Source organism: Seriola aureovittata, chromosome 9 (genome assembly GCF_021018895.1).
Source record: "Seriola aureovittata isolate HTS-2021-v1 ecotype China chromosome 9, ASM2101889v1, whole genome shotgun sequence".
Lineage (NCBI taxonomy): Eukaryota > Metazoa > Chordata > Actinopteri > Carangiformes > Carangidae > Seriola > Seriola aureovittata.
Window position 1 is genome coordinate 28,681,411 of NC_079372.1, and position 16,510 is coordinate 28,697,920.

Genomic DNA, 16,510 nt, shown 5'->3' on the forward strand with positions numbered 1-16,510 from the left:
TACTCCAGCTGAGAGAAAGTGAAGTTCATCTCTGCGGCTGTGAGAGGAAAGAAGAATGAAAGACACGTGTAGATATAAAGAAGCAGAACAGAGAGAAAAACACAAAGTCCCTGAACAGACACTGTTTTTGTCTTAACTGCCCTTTAATTTATAATCTCACCACAGTCTGAAACACATGAGCTCACACTGACAGACCAGGGGCTTATTACAGCAGGCAGGGAGACCTGAGCGCCCCCTACAGACACTCTATCAGAACAACCACCAGCAGTTTAAAGTCAATAACTTCAGGTTTTATGTATAAAGGGCAAATTTAACTCTATCCAGCAAATAAAATTAGAATTTGACATGTGAAAATTAAAAACCCAAAACGCAGCATTTCTAAACAAAAACACACTGATGTAATAAGATTCACATTAGTTTCATTTTTCCTAGTAAATAGACAAAGTTCACTCACTGCACCTCTGCTAATCTGACCGATAAAAGAACATTTGTTCCTATGAACAGATGAGTAAGAACTGTCCGTGCAGCTCTGACTGTCAGTAGTGAATCTGCCTCAGGAGCAGCATGAGGTTTCTGATGCGCTCGGCCCGGCAGCGAGGCGACTGGTGCAGCGGCAGCTCGAAGAAGGAGAAGGTGAAGCTCCGGGAGAAGCTCAGGTTGGTGACCGGACGCAGCGGCGGGAGGCGGGGAGGACGAGGCACCCGCCGCTGGGGCAACACCCTCCGCCTCGCCCGCAACCCTCTACCTCCCACACCTGCGGAGACACAGAGGGTTGACAGTAAAAACTACAGCTACTATTCTTTAATTTAATGTGTTTCTGCATTTTGTAGTTGTGTGAAAGTTAAAACTACTTCAGGTGTTCTTCACAGGTCGGACACAGCTGGCCCACACAGGTGTTTCCACTCGTCTGATCAGACCACTCCCTTCCCTCATCTTAAACCTACAGTATACATCATCTTTATTAGTGAATGAATTTTGGTCAATTCACAGAACAGAACCTCTTTGTGTGGCAGCAGCACGGACGAGGTCACGTAATAATCCATATTAGTAAGGTGTGTCTGAGTATCTCAGGACCATCTGAGGAGATTTGTTTAGATTTGGCTCAAACATTCACTTGGACTCAAAGATCAACTGATTAACTGATTAGAATTTGGTGGTTAAAGGTCAAAGGTCACTGTGACTTTTTGGCCAAAACTCACAAATTCATTCACTAATTATGACACATTTAACACAAATGTTCATAAGTATAAAATGAAGTGATGACATTTAATATGCTAAAGGTCAAAGGTCAACTCCACTGTGACATCATAATGTTATGCGAAAACACTTCTGGCCATTACTCAACACTGTAACTCAGGAAGGCGAGACTGTGACCATGTGACCTGTGACCTGGTTGGTTGGTGGAGGAAACAACCGGGAGGAGGTGATTCCACCTGTACGTCAGAATGTCTGCTGTTTAACAAGGTCTGTTCTCATCAAAGCTCTGCTGAGTCAGAATAACTGAAAACACCTGTGTGAGCGTGTGGTGCTTTACCTTCAGCTGCATTAATGTAATGTTGTTTGTCATGTAACATCCAAGCATCAGTCGGCCTGTGTAATACATAAATAAAGACTAAATATTTTAATGTTATTTAATGTTACCTAGCTAAACTTAGATAGCTACAGCTAACAGTTAAGTTATGATTGTTAATTAGGAAAATGTTACCTTAGGGAGCTATTTGCAAGTTTTGCTAACGCTACACAGCTAACGTTGGCATCGTCAGTCTAGAAGAAACGTCCAGAGTTCAGCATCAAATTTATTTCCTTTACTCACCAACATCTGTCTCCAGAGGTGGAAACAAACAACTATGTCTTGTTTTGACTATTATTACTTCTATTCTATTACTTCTTTTCTTCCACTGAAGTTAGCATGCTAACAGCTAGCCCCGGGAATGATTCGTTGCTGTCGATGAGTCTCTGTGACGTGTAGAAGCAGCTGCTCCGAGGACGTTTATAACCTCTTGAATTGTAAAAACATCAGTGGCTGAAGCTGTTGGGCGGACTGGTAAGTAAAGAGCGGTTAACGCTAGTATTAGCTATGTAGCAATAGCAAAACTCAAATGTTAAAAAGTAGCTCATGTTACGTTGTTGTACAAGGTTAAGGGTCATTAATTAAATTATGTTATAGGTTATTATTGTACAGTGTGTATATCATCTTGAGTAAAACTGAAAACTGTGTTTTGATTGGTATGGCTCAATTCCACAGTGGTTTTGGCCCCTCCCTCTGAACTGTAGGTCGTGCGGCCACCATGACCTGCGTGTTCAAGCTACTGACAACATGTCACTGTAGCAGTCCTAGCAACTTCGATTTGCTATGTGCATATATTATACTGCTAACTGCTAACTAATATCATAACTGATCTCAGAACAGTAGAAGCTCCGGTCCTTGTTAACCATGACATTTACATAAACTATAGACACAATATTTAGACTGTTCTTACGTTCACCTGCTGAAAGTGACGAGTTTCTATGAAAATAAATATATTTACACATTTATAGATTCTGGTGGATTGATACATGATCACATGATGCATCTTAATTGATACATGATAACGGACTGCTTCTTAAAACAGGTTTTTTTTTTATATCAAAAAGTGAATAATTTATGATTTTCATGTCATTTGTATTATTTTCTTGGTTTTTGTTCGTCAGAAAGTCAAATTAAATCAAATCTTTGTGCCCTAACATTTTTTGTGTCACTGAAGGTCGAATAACCTCACGCACACCTGGTGTGAATCATCTTCATGCACCTGAACACACCTGAACACACCTTCAAAACTAATGGTGTTACATTAAAGAAATCCTGAAAAACGTCCCTATTTCCCGTATTGCTGCACTACAGTGTTTTCACTCTCTCATTTATTTTAAATTCAGCGTTTTTGACATTTTCAGTAAGAAATGTGTGGTACCTGCACTGTCCTGGAGGACCAGAGGTGGAGATGGAGCCTCAGAGTTAAAACTTGAACTCGAAGCTTCTTCATCTTTGTTCTCTCTCCCACGATAAGGGGTGGATGGCGTGGGCTGAGGAGCAGGAGGCGGTGGCGGCGGTGGCGGCGGAGGGGGTCGTGGAGGAGGTGGCGGCGGGATGGATGTGAAGGAGGATTCAGAGAGAGCCAAGCCCGCCCAAGGCGCCATGGTGGTGTCCAAGAGGAGGAGAGAAGACGGCCCTGGATGAGGATGAGAGGAGGAGGACGGCTGCTGGCTGCGTTTCTGGCGAGCGGCCTGGTGGGAGCGCTGGAGAGCCGAGGACGAGTGTGGTGGCTTGGCTGGAGGAGACGAGGGGAGAGAGGAGGAAAGAATAGAGCTGCTTATTGAAATGAATCAATCTTCAACATCAAAATCATTTTACAGCAGCATGAAGTGACTTCAAGCGGCAGATCAGAGAACTTCTTGAGTTCCTCTAAGTGGATGACACTATACTGTAGAAGTAAAGCATCAATGCTGTATCTCAGTTCCATTATATATGATGCTAATAATATTAACACGATGCACTTCTTTTCTGTAAATCTACTTTTCATTTCATACTAACAGGAAATGAAACCAGAGGCACCGACTGACATCACACTACGCAGCTAGTTTTTCAACATTAATCCAAAACTGTCAATTTCACGTGTGAAAGCTTCAAATTATTTGATTTTATTTACTAACTGTTGTTTTTGAAGAGAAGTTGAAACACAGCTGTCCAGTTTGTTTCATTGCTTTGTGGGATTGATGTCATCCTCAGCCGTTTCAGCAGGTGTGCAGTATTTTCAGTGTGAAATTGATAATTACTTAAAACTCAGTCGATTTGATTAATACTGTAGTTTTATACAGAGATACACTGGAGTGTATTGGACCAATATATTGCAGCTGATGAGGATTGGATTTTCTTCTCTGTTGCAAACTCATATTTTACAGCTGCATCAGCATTGGAAAACAGGAGGAATTAATCATGTTTCTTGCTGTCACAGACACACAGCTCTCCACCAACAGAGGAATGAAACTCAGGCCTGGAGCGCTTCAGGAAATTCACTGCAAGTTTTTTGCTTGACAGAAAAACTGCTGCATAAACTCTCAGCACGTGTAGATATTAAAAGCCAGCAGCAAATAACAGAAGAATAAAAGTTAATAAGGTTCAATCACACTTGTTAAAGAATTGGATGCTGATTTGAAAACGTTGGATTTGACTGATTCTTAATTGTAGTATAAATAGATTTTTTTCAGTCTGATCTTAACGATGAAACTTTACTCTGAGGAAACATCAGGTTTTAAAATGGGATCATTATAAAGTGACGCCTGTTTACTGATAAGCAACGGTTTAATCACTACTCCCTGGACAGGTCAGAGGGTTACGTTTGGATCACCTGCTGTTTTACTCCCAGACGAACCAATGAGAGGCAGCCGTTCTCGTGACATCACCAATGTGGAAACCTGAGAGCAGAAATCAGTTTGGCTCAGAGACGTTTTCAAGTGTTTTCATCATGTACAGAGTCACACAGTAAAACATCCCAGCCTGGAAGCAGCTTGTTGCTGCTGCTTGCAAACACATGATGTTATAACATGTAAACTGCATCCTCCGCCGACTTCTACGTTTATACAGAAAAAAAGCCTTTTCTTTAACTCGCTCCTGTTTCCACATTTCTGGACCTAGAAACACCAAAACACACAAGAGGGTGCAGGAGGACCTTGTGGCGCTCATGGTGTAATGATCTTGCTGAAATGATGAATGTTCTTTTAGTGAATGGCAGTAGTTCGAGAGGTTTGCGAAGCAATTTTTCCTTGAGTCCGTGCGAGCTGAGCTGTGCAGCAGATATTGATATTTTTTCTTACATGTTCTCGTCCCTGGCTTTGACCACAATTTTGGTTTCTAGTTAGCAAATGTCACCGTGCTAACACAATCCTGCTAAAACCAGAACCACATCCCATGAACCAACTGTGCACCACATATTGTTGAGGATTCCTGCAGAACAGAAACAGAAACAGAACAGAACCTTTGTTGCAGAGGGAACCATTAAGGTTGGGACTATAGATTCTTCAGGCTGTGGCACCCAGAGGGCAGTTATTAAAACCCTTGTGTCAGATTCAGACTGGCCACAGAGTATGTGATTACAAAGCACCAGAACATATTAGCATTTGTTAGCTCATGATGCTCCTGAGCGTCTCACAACCTGGAGACAGAGAGGAAACACGACGATCAGCGAGCTGGATGAACTTCATGGTCTCACAGATCTCATGTACGTTTAACTGTCTTCCAGTTCAAAGCGTCACTGCTGAAGAAGAGTTATTATCATTAACTAAAGCTAATGAAATGACAAAAACATTTTAACTGAGATAGAAACAAAAATGAGGATTTATAGAAACTAAGTGAAAGTGTGTCGTGTGTTTAAAAAACTAAAATAAACTAAATCATAGAGAAAATTTGAACTTTTGTTTATTTCATACACAACGACCAACACGTCTTCAACTTGTCTGTTGTGTTCATCTGTCCTCAGTGAACACTTTAAAAACATTAACTAAACTAAATGAGCAAAGCTGCTTTAAAACCTATTAAAACTAAACTGAAAATGTTCTTTTCATTTTTCTTTTCTTTTCTCTCAATAAGTCAGAATATTACAACAATAACAAAAGCTACATAAATACAATAAACTGAAATTAAAAAAACAGACAGGAAACCAACACAGTGAAGAGTCGGAACGGAGAGATGAGTGAAGGTGTAGATACCTGTCGGAGTGTGAAGCTCCTGCTGCTGTTTGACAACAGTCCTTTCATTCTCCCTTCTCCTGGGTCAAGAAAAACATCCCCCCCCCACACACCCCTCACACACACACACTCTCACACACACTCACACACACACACACACACACTCACACACACACTCACACACACACACTCTCACACACACACACTCACACACACACACGATTTCTCGAGCTCGCCTCCATGACTCACTTCCTGTTTGAAAACTGATTCTGATCGAAATCTGAGGTAGAGAACTGACTGACTGACTGACTGACTGACTGACTGACTAACTGATTAACTGACTAACTGACTGACTGACTGACTGACTCACTGACTAACTGACTGACTAACTAACTGACTGACTGACTGACTGACTGACTAACTGACTGACTAACTAACTGACTGACTGACTGACTCACTGACTAACTGACTGACTAACTAACTGACTGACTGACTGACTAACTAACTAACTGACTGACTAACTAACTAACTAACTGACTAACTAACTGACTAACTAACTAACTAACTGACTAACTAACTGACTAACTAACTGACTGACTGACTGACTGACTGACTGACTGACTAACTAACTGACTGACTAACTGACTGACTGACTGACTGACTGACTGACTGACTAACTGACTAACTAACTGACTGACTGACTGACTAACTGACTGACTAACTAACTGACTGACTGACTGACTGACTGACTGACTAACTAACTAAGTAACTGACTGACTGACTAACTAAATAACTGACTAACTGACTGACTAACTAACTAACTGACTAACTAACTGACTGACTGACTGACTGACTGACTGACTAACTAACTGACTGACTAACTCACTGACTAACTAACTGACTGACTGACTGACTGACTAACTAATTAACTGACTAACTAACTAACTAACTGACTGACTGACTGACTGACTAACTGCCTGACTAACTAACTAACTGACTGACTAACTGACTGACTAACTAACTGACTGACTGACTAACTAAGTAACTGACTGACTAACTGACTGACTGACTGACTGACTAACTAACTAACTGACTGACTGACTGACTGACTGACTAACTAACTAACTGACTGACTAACTGACTCACTGACTGACTGACTAACTAACTAACTGACTGACTGACTGACTGACTAACTAACTAACTGACTGACTGACTAACTAACTGACTAACTGACTAACTAACTAACTGACTAACTAACTGACTAACTAACTGACTAACTGACTGACTGACTGACTCACTGACTAACTAACTGACTAACTGACTGACTGACTGACTGACTGACTAACTGACTAACTGACTGACTAACTGACTGACTAACTAAATGACTGACTGACTAACTGACTAACTAACTGACTGACTAACTGACTGACTAACTAAATGACTGACTGACTAACTAACTAACTGACTGACTGACTGACTGACTGACTGACTGACTAATTAACTGACTAATTAACTGACTAACTAACTGACTAACTAACTGACTGACTAACTAAATGACTGACTGACTGACTGACTGACTGACTGACTAATTAACTGACTAATTAACTGACTAACTAAATGACTGACTGACTGACTAATTAACTGACTAATTAACTGACTAACTAACTAACTAACTAACTAACTAACTGTCTGACTCTCTCACTCAGTCCTTTAGTTTTTCTGCTTCGTCTCTTCTGTCGTTTCTTCTCCTCCCTCTTTCTCTCCTGACTCGTCTAACATCAACATTTCTGTCTCCCCCCTTTTCTCCCTCCTCCTCGCCAACCTGAGCTTTACCTCGTCAGGTGCTTTCACCCCCCCCCCCCCCTGTAAGTGATAGTGGTGGTTTCATAGATACTCTGGCTCCTGTGTTCTCCTCCTCCTCTTCCTCCTCCTCCTCCTCCTCCCTCCCTCCCTCCCCTGAAACAAAGATGAGAGGAGTGTTTATTGTTTCCTCCTTCTCTCTGTTTGTGAGTGGCAGGAGCTTTCACCCCCTCCCTCCTCCTCCTTCCCTCCTCCTCCTCCTCCTCCGCTCATTTGCAGGATGACATTAGCGCTCCCTCTTCCTCCCTCTTCCTCCCTCTTCCTCCCCTGTGAGTGACAGGTGGTGAGACGGCGCTCAACAAAAGGGAACACGAGACGAGGCTAAAATATTAAAATATTCATGGATACCTGCAGTCGGCCCCTTCATGGGCTCTGACCCCCACCGAGACCTCCACACACACACACACCACACGCACACACACACACACACACACCACACACACACACCACACGCACACACACGCACACACACCACACACACACACATGCACACACACAGACTCACACACACACCACCACACACACATGCACACACACAGACTCACACACACACCACACACCACACATGCACACACACACACTCACACACACACGCACACACACACCACACCACACACCACACACACACACACACACCACACGCACACACACACACCACACACACACACATGCACACACACAGACTCACACACACGCACACACACACACGCACACACACACCACACACACGCACACCACACACACACACACACACACACCACATGCACACCACACACCACACCACACACACACGCACACACACACACAGACTCACACACACACACAGACACACACACACATGCACACACACAGACTCACACACACAGACACACACGCACACAGACACACACACACACCACACACACCACACGCACACACACACAGACACACACACACGCACACACACACACACACACAGACACACACACACACACACAGACACACGCACACATAGACACACACACGCACACACACCACACACACACACACACAGACACACACAGACACACACGCACACAGACACACACACACACAGACACACACACACACACACACCACACACACACACAGACACACACATGCATGCACGCACACCCGCACACAAATATTGTAAGCGTGTGCAGGCAGGCATACACACATCTCATTTAGCTTCTTCAGTAACATAAAAATTTCTGACCATCACACACACACACACCACACACACACACACACACACACACACACACACAGGTTTATGTCTCTTCAACACAAAGGGTCAGAAACCCAGCAGATGATTTTATTTTCTTATTTCAGTAGATGAAGCATCTCAAACATCCAAAAATAAAAATAAAAAGATTCGTCTCCTCCAACCACCACATCATGTATATAATGTGTTGATAACATCATGTTTATAATGTGTTGATAACATCATGTTTATAATGTGTTGATAACATCATGTTTATAATGTGTTGATAACATCATGTTTATAATGTGTTGATAACATCATGTGTCGTCTTATCTCCACCCTGACGCAGGGATCGGACCGGCTCTTCCATAAAACAGTTGAATCAGTTGCTGAAGGAGATTTTTAACCATAAACTGCATTTAAACCTCGAATCTCCCAAGTTCTGGCTGGACTTTGGTTCCTGGAGAGATCTGGTGACGGCCGTCTTCAGAGTCCCTCTTCACGTCAGAGGGTTTTATTTCCTGGCTGAGATGTGACATAATTAAAAATAACTGCAGTAATTTGAGCCATCTTTGTGCAGCGTGGAGCTTCTCCCTGAAGGAGGCCACAGATGGCTCCAACACACCAGAGATGCTTTTAATGTTCTCTTCAAACAGCCATGGATTTTATTTTTCCTTGATGAGCTCCAAATGTTTCCTGTGTGTGAAGCCTGAGTCACTTCCACAGCTTCCACTTTTATTTACTTTGGAATAATTCCAGCTGCGGATATTACAATTATTATTATTATTATTGTTATTATTTTTATATTTTCAGAGACAAATATAAAGAGTTTACTGTCTCTTTATAATGTTCCTGCCTGTCTTAACAATAAAGCTGGAGAACAAACAACTTGACTCAGTTCATTTATTTAAAAGCTCTTCCTCCTTCATGCAGCTGCATCTTGTGATTTTACAGATGATTAATGATGTCAGATTTTCTGATTCTGTGATTCTCTTCTTCGCTCTCTGTGTCTCTGACTCGCAGCAGCTGGAGACCCTGACCACAGACCAGCACCCATCCCGTCCTCTCTTTACAACCCGTCTCAGTCTCTGTTTGACTTCCTGTCTCCTGCTCTGGACTCTGACCCTCTGGTTCTGATCCGGTCTGACTCCGAATCACAATCTCCTTCTCATGCTCAGATCCTGTGTTACTCTTCTCGTCTCCCTCCTCCCTGTCCGTCATCTGCCCCTCCCACACTGCGAGTCCTGCGGCGTCTGCTACGTGGGAGCACAGCGTCTCTCTGTGGCGGACAGCGGTACTGCAGACCCTCCACAGACAGACCCTCTGATCTGAAGAAGTAGAGACCAGGAGGCCGGGGGTCAGCAGCCTCAGGGCGGTCAGAGGGGCGGCGTGGGCCAGTGGGATGTGGGCGTGGCCGTGGAGGCGGAGCTGAAGCCGGTCTGGAGGTTGGATCTGGTTTTGTGAAGAAATGAGCTTCTCAGAGAATCCTCTGCTGCCCCCGCCCCCCCCCTCCTCTGGGTAATGCACCTTAACTGTGGACACTGTCAGCTGCCCATCATCCCCTCCGCTAGCAACAGTTACCAGGCAACCGCCGCCTTGTTGTCCCAGTTTCTCTGCCCAAACAGCCAATGAGTTGATGCCGCTCTGGTGGGCGGGAATGTCGAGGCAGGGGATTGGTGGAGAAGTATCGGTCGAGGAGGAGGTGTCACTCAAATCCCACACTGCAATTTTCCCATCTGTGGCAGCGCTGAACAGCAGCTGGTACCTGACAGACAGCAGACAGCAGCTCAGAGGAACTATACATACTGTGTGTGTGTATATACAGTATATACAGTATATATATATTTACATAGAGGGGCAGAGGCCACAGCTTCCAATATGTCTTCCTATATTTCACTCTTTTAAAATAAGTAACCTACATATTAAAAAAACAATCAGATGTTTTTTTCAAAGAGCTTCAGGCTGAACAAACAGAGGATCACCTGTTTCCTGTTCCGTCCTCCAGGCTGCAGGTGGCGACGCTGAGCACACAGCGCTGATGGTGAAACGTCTCCCACAACAAATCAATGTGTCGTCTGACTTCACTGACCGAGAACAACCTGGAGACAGAGAGGAAACATACGACGATCAACGAGCTGGATGAACTTCATGGTCTCACAGATCTCATGTACGTTTAACTGTCTTCCAGTTATTATCATTAACTAAAGCTAATGAAATGACAAAAACATTTTGACTGAGATAGAAATAAAAATGAGGATTTATAGAAACTAAGTGAAAGTGTGTCGTGTGTTTAAAAAACTAAAATAAACTAAATCATAGAGAAAATTTGAACTTTTGTTTATTTCATACACAACGACCAACACGTCTTCAACTTGTCTGTTGTGTTCATCTGTCCTCAGTGAACACTTTAATAAAATAAACTAAACTAAATGAGCAAAGCTGCTTTAAAACCTATTAAAACTAAACTGAAAATGTTCTTTTCATTTTTCTTTTCTTTTCTCTCAATAAGTCAGAATATTACAACAATAACAAAAGCTGTCATGTTATATCATATTATTATTATTATTACCTTCCTCGTCTTTGTCTTGTCTCAACAATAAAAATGAAGTACATAAATAAAATAAACTGAAATTAAAAAAACAAAACGTCAAAACAAAATAAAAATGAAAAATCCCAAACTACGATAACCTCGTTTAGAACAGCTGGAAGACAAAGTGTTTTTATATTCTAACATTTATCATCTCTTCTCCTGCTGAGAACAGGTGAGTGCACCAACCTGACAGCTCCGTCACTGCAGCCCAGAGCCAGAAGAACAGAGTCTGACCTTTGACCCGACACCACCACAGACATGTACCTGAACACACAGGAAACAGGCCACGGCTCATTTCTTTAACTGTAGAAACCTCTTCTCTGCATCCTGTAGGCTAATAATAATAATAACAATAATAATAACAATAATCACATTAATAATGATAATAATAATAATAATAATAACAATAATAATAACAATAATAACAATAATCACATTAATAATGATAATAATAATAATAACATTAATAATAATAATGCTGGGATAGGCTCCAGCCCCCCTGTGATCCTACTAGAGGATAAGCAGAAGAAAATGGATGGATGGACAATAATAATAATAATAATAATAATCATAATAATAATAATAACAACATTAATGATAATAATAATAATACCACCAATAATAATTATTATTATAACAAAATAATAACAATAATAACAATAACATTAATAATAAAACCAATAATAAACCAATAAAAATATATACTAATAACCTTTATCGTCCATCAATGTAAAAATTCACCTTTGGTTCCACAGGCTGGTTAAAAACATCGTTGTGACTCACAGACATAAATAAAGAGATGAGTGATGCTGAGGAGTTGCATCATGCAGTGTGTGTGTTTCTAATGAGGGTGAAGGAGAGGAAACCTCTTCTCTGGACACTCTGTAAACTCAGATGATGAAGGTGTGAGGAGAGAACAGCCACTTGCCTCGTCTCTGGATCCATCTTCACCGTCTTGTGTCGGTTCCGCTTCCTCTCCCACTGTTCGTCCAATCGGTGAGCGGCCACCTGGATCACCTGACAGGAGGGGGCCAGTCTCTGCTGGTCCCAGCCAATCAGCAGCCGGTAACACTGCAGCTGAGCCCGGCCGCCGGCTGACACGAGCAGGGCGGAGAGAGACTGCGATTGGTTAACGCTGTGTCCCTCTGTTACCGAGGCGACGGTCCGGACGCTGGAGATGTGGTCGGTGATAACTGAGAGGACTCTGACGCAGCCGGAGGCGGGATGAACGGCCACGATGGTTAAACTGGTGTCCTCCCCCCCAGTAACCACCACCTCCCACTGCCCTCCTCCTCCCCACTCCTCCCTTCTCTCACTCCCAGCTCCCTCTATCCTCCCCAGCCTGCACACACACCCTACCCCCCTCCCATGGATGCCCTCTCTCAGGCCCCACCCTCCGGTCCTTCCCGCCCTCCCCGCCCGGCTCGGTTCCTCTCCTGGGGGCTGTGAAGCCAGGACGGCCCTGTGCTTGATGAAGACCAGAGCTCCGTGTCCAGGCCACACCCCTCTGCTGGACGGCCAGAGGATCCAGGAGCGATGCCCCCCCCCACAAGGCACCGCCAGCAGCCTCTCCTGCCTCACCGGGTCCCAGACCACGAAGTGGACAGAGTGGAAACCAGCGATGACGAACCTGGCTTCTCTGGCCTGGTTGTCACCTTCCTCTCTGCCCTCCTCTTCCTCCTCTTCAAGAATCAGAACTCGCTCCAGCCACTCCATCCCTCTGCAGGCCCGCTGGACTCTCAGAACCTGCAGCCGCTCTCTCTTCTCTTCAGGTTGTTCAGGTTCCACTCTGAAGACTCTGACACAGCCGTCCCTGCCGCTGCTGTACAGCAGTCCTCTGTGTTCACTCAGCGACGTCACTCCCTGTTTCCCATGAACCCCGAACAGGAAGCTCAGTGGCCGCAGCACGTCTTCACTCTCTCGCTGCTCCGCCATCTTTCTTCTTCCATCTCCATCGCTTCCATTTTCCTCCTCTTCACTTCGTTCCCTGCCCGTCAACAAACCGTCGTCTCCCTTCTTCTTCTTTCCCACTTCCTTAAACAAAAGCAGAGACCCCCTCCTGTCCCCACAGACCCACAGCGCCTCCTGCGGCCGGGAGTGGAGGCACAGCGCCGCCAGCAGCCAGCGTTTGGCAGAAGGGGGAAGGAGGAAAGGAGGAAGAGGATTTACACTGAGAGTTAAGGAGTCATGTGATGTGACCTCCACACACCAGCGATACACGAGTCCTTCAGCACCTGACGCCAACAAACACACACCTCCTCCTCCCTCCTGCCAGATCAGACTGTGGATCTTCCCTGATCCAGCTGAGAGGAGAATCCCACTCTGAGGCCGAGAGACGGGAAACACCTGAACGGAGCCGCTGAGGTTTCCCACAGCACACAAACTAACTCTGACTGCTGAGTCTGTGGCTCTGATGGAAACTGTTTCCATCACACAGTAGGACTGAAACTCAGACGTCCCTCGCCACACCATCTCCCACTGCCCTGCGCTGTACTGATAGACTTCCCCCTGGTCAGTACAGACCACGAACCTCCTCTGGCTCCAGCTGCTGTCTCCATCCTCTGCTGCTGCTCCACAGATCACTTTAGGAGCACTGAGCCCAGGGAAGTTCAGGTCAGTTATCTTCTCTGTCACTGCTTCCTCGGTCTCCTCCTTCCTTCCCTCACTCTCCTTCACTCTCCACAACCTCACCCCCCCATCTGCCCCCCCTGTGGCCACCCATCTCTCCTCATCTCCTGTTGCCTCGCCGACTGCCAGTGCCCGCACCCCCCCTGCTCGGTGTCCCTTCAACGTCCGAACCACCTTCCCTCCTCCGGCCCAGTCCCAGACTAAACAAGCCCCATCTTCCCCGGCACTGAACACTTTCCCCGGGGAGAGACGCACGGAGAACACCCTGGCCTGGTGTCCATACAGGACCCTTAAACAAGCCGGGTTCTGGTCCCCACACCCCCCCCCAGGACCCCCTAAAGCACCGACCCCCCACACCCTCACACTGCGGTCATCAGAGGCTGAAGCCAGCCATCCTTTCTCCTGGAGGTAAGAGATGCTGAAGATGACCCCACTGTGTCCCAGCAGACGCCGCTCCACTGGAGCTGGACAGTCAGAGTCACTCCCCCCTCCTGCTCCTCCTCCTGCTCCTCCTCTTGCTCCTGCTCCTGCTCCTCCTCCTGCTCCTCCTCCTGCTCCTCCTCCTGCTCCTCCTCCTGCTCCTCCTCTTGCTCCTGCTCCTGCTCCTCCTCCTGCTCCTCCTCCTCCTCCTCCTCCTGCTCCTCCTCCTGCTCCTCCTCCAGGCTTCCAGAGAACCAGCTGGTTGAAAACAGTCCCTCCTACTACAACAGCATCCGCCCAAGATTCATGGACTAGAAGGAGGGCAGAGTAGAGCAGACACCCCTCCCGACAGGAGCGCTGAACCAGGGCAGCTCCTGTACTGACGTCCAGGAGAAGAGCACTGTTGTGGGCCACTGCCACACACAGAAGTGGCTGTTTGTCTCCAGAGAGCCAGCGGACATCCAGGGCCCAGTCCCCTAACTCCACGAGGGGACCCTGGACCTCCAAGTGCAGGTGGTCCTCATCCTGGAGACCCACATGGAGCCTCACCAGCCTCACTGCCTTTCCTCCAAACACTGCCAGGTCATAGGAGCTGGGCTCTGTGGTGGAGCTCCGTCCTGGGGACTGAGCTGATGGACGAGAAGGGATTTAGTGAATAAAGACAAAAACAACATCTGCAGAAATAAACTCTTTACCAACACTACAGATAATATTCCTGTCACCTGAGGTTTCTACATATCTGAACTATTTAAATTCAAAGGAGTTCTTTCATTTGTTTCATGGTTGTTACTAATCAATCCAGCAGATCACTCAACTGTGGTAAACATTTCCTTCTCCTAAGGCTCGTCTGTCTATCTAAGTCTGACTTCACTCACTTCTGTCGATTACAAATAGATAATAACAAAGAGAAAAATAACAACATGTGTTTGTACCAACCATGTTTGTTCTTCCTGTCGGCCCCTGTGGCGCAGCTCTGACCTCTGGGTCTTATTCCATGGACTCTGTGGTGTTGGAGCACGCTCAGTGAGGCGCCGGCCTCAGGGTGAGGCTGAAGCCTGTACACGGTCAAGACTGGACCCTCACCTGCCAGGACAGAACCATCAAATCATCTAGTTAGTATCAACGTGTCTTTCACAATCCTTTACAAAGCCTTTGAGTCCACGTTGAAACAAACAGATGTAGCAGTGACTGGTTTCTTCAGTTGTGTGTAAAATAAATATCTGCATTACTCACAACAGACAAACAGGACAGTGACTGTGTAGGTTTGAAACAGCGCCACCTACCTGTCAGGAGAAACTCCTCCTGCAGGAACTCCAGAGCCGTGACAGGAGCCACCAGAGCCGCTGTCTGCATGTCTGATCCAAAACCTCAGCTCATGATCACAGCTGCATGAAAAATAATCAGTCACAACAAACACCTGTTCCACACGTGTTGAGTCCGGTCACCGTTAGCCTCCGTTAGCCTCCGTTAGCAAAACAAGCGAGTAGCAGCTTCCTGTTCTCCAGTTATTCATAAAACAAACGTAAAGAATGAAGAACAGCAACAGCGTTAATGTCGCTACAGGATTTACTCACACAACAACTCAAACACTGAAGAAACGTGTTTCTAATCTTCATGAAATCATCTTTATTTCACATCCACGACCAGAAACCTGGAACACATGTGTTTCCGCTTTGTCTTCCGTAGTTTAAACCAATCAGGCGGCACCGCCGGCTTTCTCGCTGCTGATTGGTTAGAGAAAAGGCTGGCCGTGTTTCTATTGGAGGGAACGACAGACGTTACCGACCAACGTTGAGTTGTGCTGCCTTCAAGTTTTTCTGTAAATAATACATTTAATTTTAACGTGTCTCGCCACTTTGTTTACTGGTTCATTTCTTTAACTGTCGTTGCCATTTTTCTCAATACAAAAATATGTTTTAATTTCTTTACTATAGTATTATATATAGCACTATTTCTTTACTTATTTACTATACACAATTGTGATTTTCCTACACTTTGTCATCGTTTTCAGTTCTTTTTAGTATTATATAAAAATACCAGACGTCAAACGAAGTAGCTCTAGTAGATGGACCTTTAGATTTCCTAACTGT

The 16,510-nt window shown here is 45.1% G+C and overlaps 2 protein-coding genes across 2 annotated transcripts; both read right to left on the bottom strand.

The window, feature by feature from the left end:
* Positions 1 to 7: 7 nt before the first annotated feature.
* Positions 8 to 5,792, bottom strand: LOC130174830 (WASH complex subunit 3). Its single transcript, XM_056385048.1, has 4 exons — positions 5,740 to 5,792; positions 4,383 to 4,449; positions 2,949 to 3,305; positions 8 to 754 (listed from the first exon to the last, which is right to left on the bottom strand). Exons 1-4 carry the CDS (start codon positions 5,785 to 5,787, stop codon positions 537 to 539), a joined length of 690 nt encoding a protein of 229 aa, XP_056241023.1. The 5' UTR covers positions 5,788 to 5,792; the 3' UTR covers positions 8 to 536.
* Positions 5,793 to 8,879: 3,087 nt separating this feature from the next.
* Positions 8,880 to 16,379, bottom strand: wdr6 (WD repeat domain 6). The gene is made up of 7 exons (XM_056385041.1): positions 15,995 to 16,379; positions 15,704 to 15,805; positions 15,357 to 15,503; positions 12,301 to 15,049; positions 11,559 to 11,636; positions 10,765 to 10,881; positions 8,880 to 10,547 (listed from the first exon to the last, which is right to left on the bottom strand). Exons 2-7 carry the CDS (start codon positions 15,771 to 15,773, stop codon positions 9,731 to 9,733), a joined length of 3,978 nt encoding a protein of 1,325 aa, XP_056241016.1. The 5' UTR covers positions 15,774 to 15,805; positions 15,995 to 16,379; the 3' UTR covers positions 8,880 to 9,730.
* Between the last annotated feature and the right edge of the window lie 131 nt (positions 16,380 to 16,510).

What these genes read in the sequence shown, in the direction of transcription:
- LOC130174830 (XM_056385048.1), bottom strand. Translation starts at nt 5,787, where the DNA reads ATGAAAGGACTGTTGTCAAACAGCAGCAGGAGCTTCACACTCCGACAG. An exon ending in GGAGCTTCACACTCCGACAG is followed by an intron (nt 4,450 to 5,739) that starts GTATCTACACCT and finishes TTCTGCTCTCAG; the next exon opens with GTTTCCACATTGGTGATGTC. An exon ending in GGTCCTCCAGGACAGTGCAG is followed by an intron (nt 755 to 2,948) that starts GTACCACACATT and finishes GTGTCTCCGCAG; the next exon opens with GTGTGGGAGGTAGAGGGTTG.
- wdr6 (XM_056385041.1), bottom strand. Translation starts at nt 15,773, where the DNA reads ATGCAGACAGCGGCTCTGGTGGCTCCTGTCACGGCTCTGGAGTTCCTG. An exon ending in TGCAGTGACGGAGCTGTCAG is followed by an intron (nt 10,882 to 11,558) that starts GTTGGTGCACTC and finishes CTCTGTCTCCAG; the next exon opens with GTTGTTCTCGGTCAGTGAAG. An exon ending in GAGGACGGAACAGGAAACAG is followed by an intron (nt 10,548 to 10,764) that starts GTGATCCTCTGT and finishes GCTGTCTGTCAG; the next exon opens with GTACCAGCTGCTGTTCAGCG.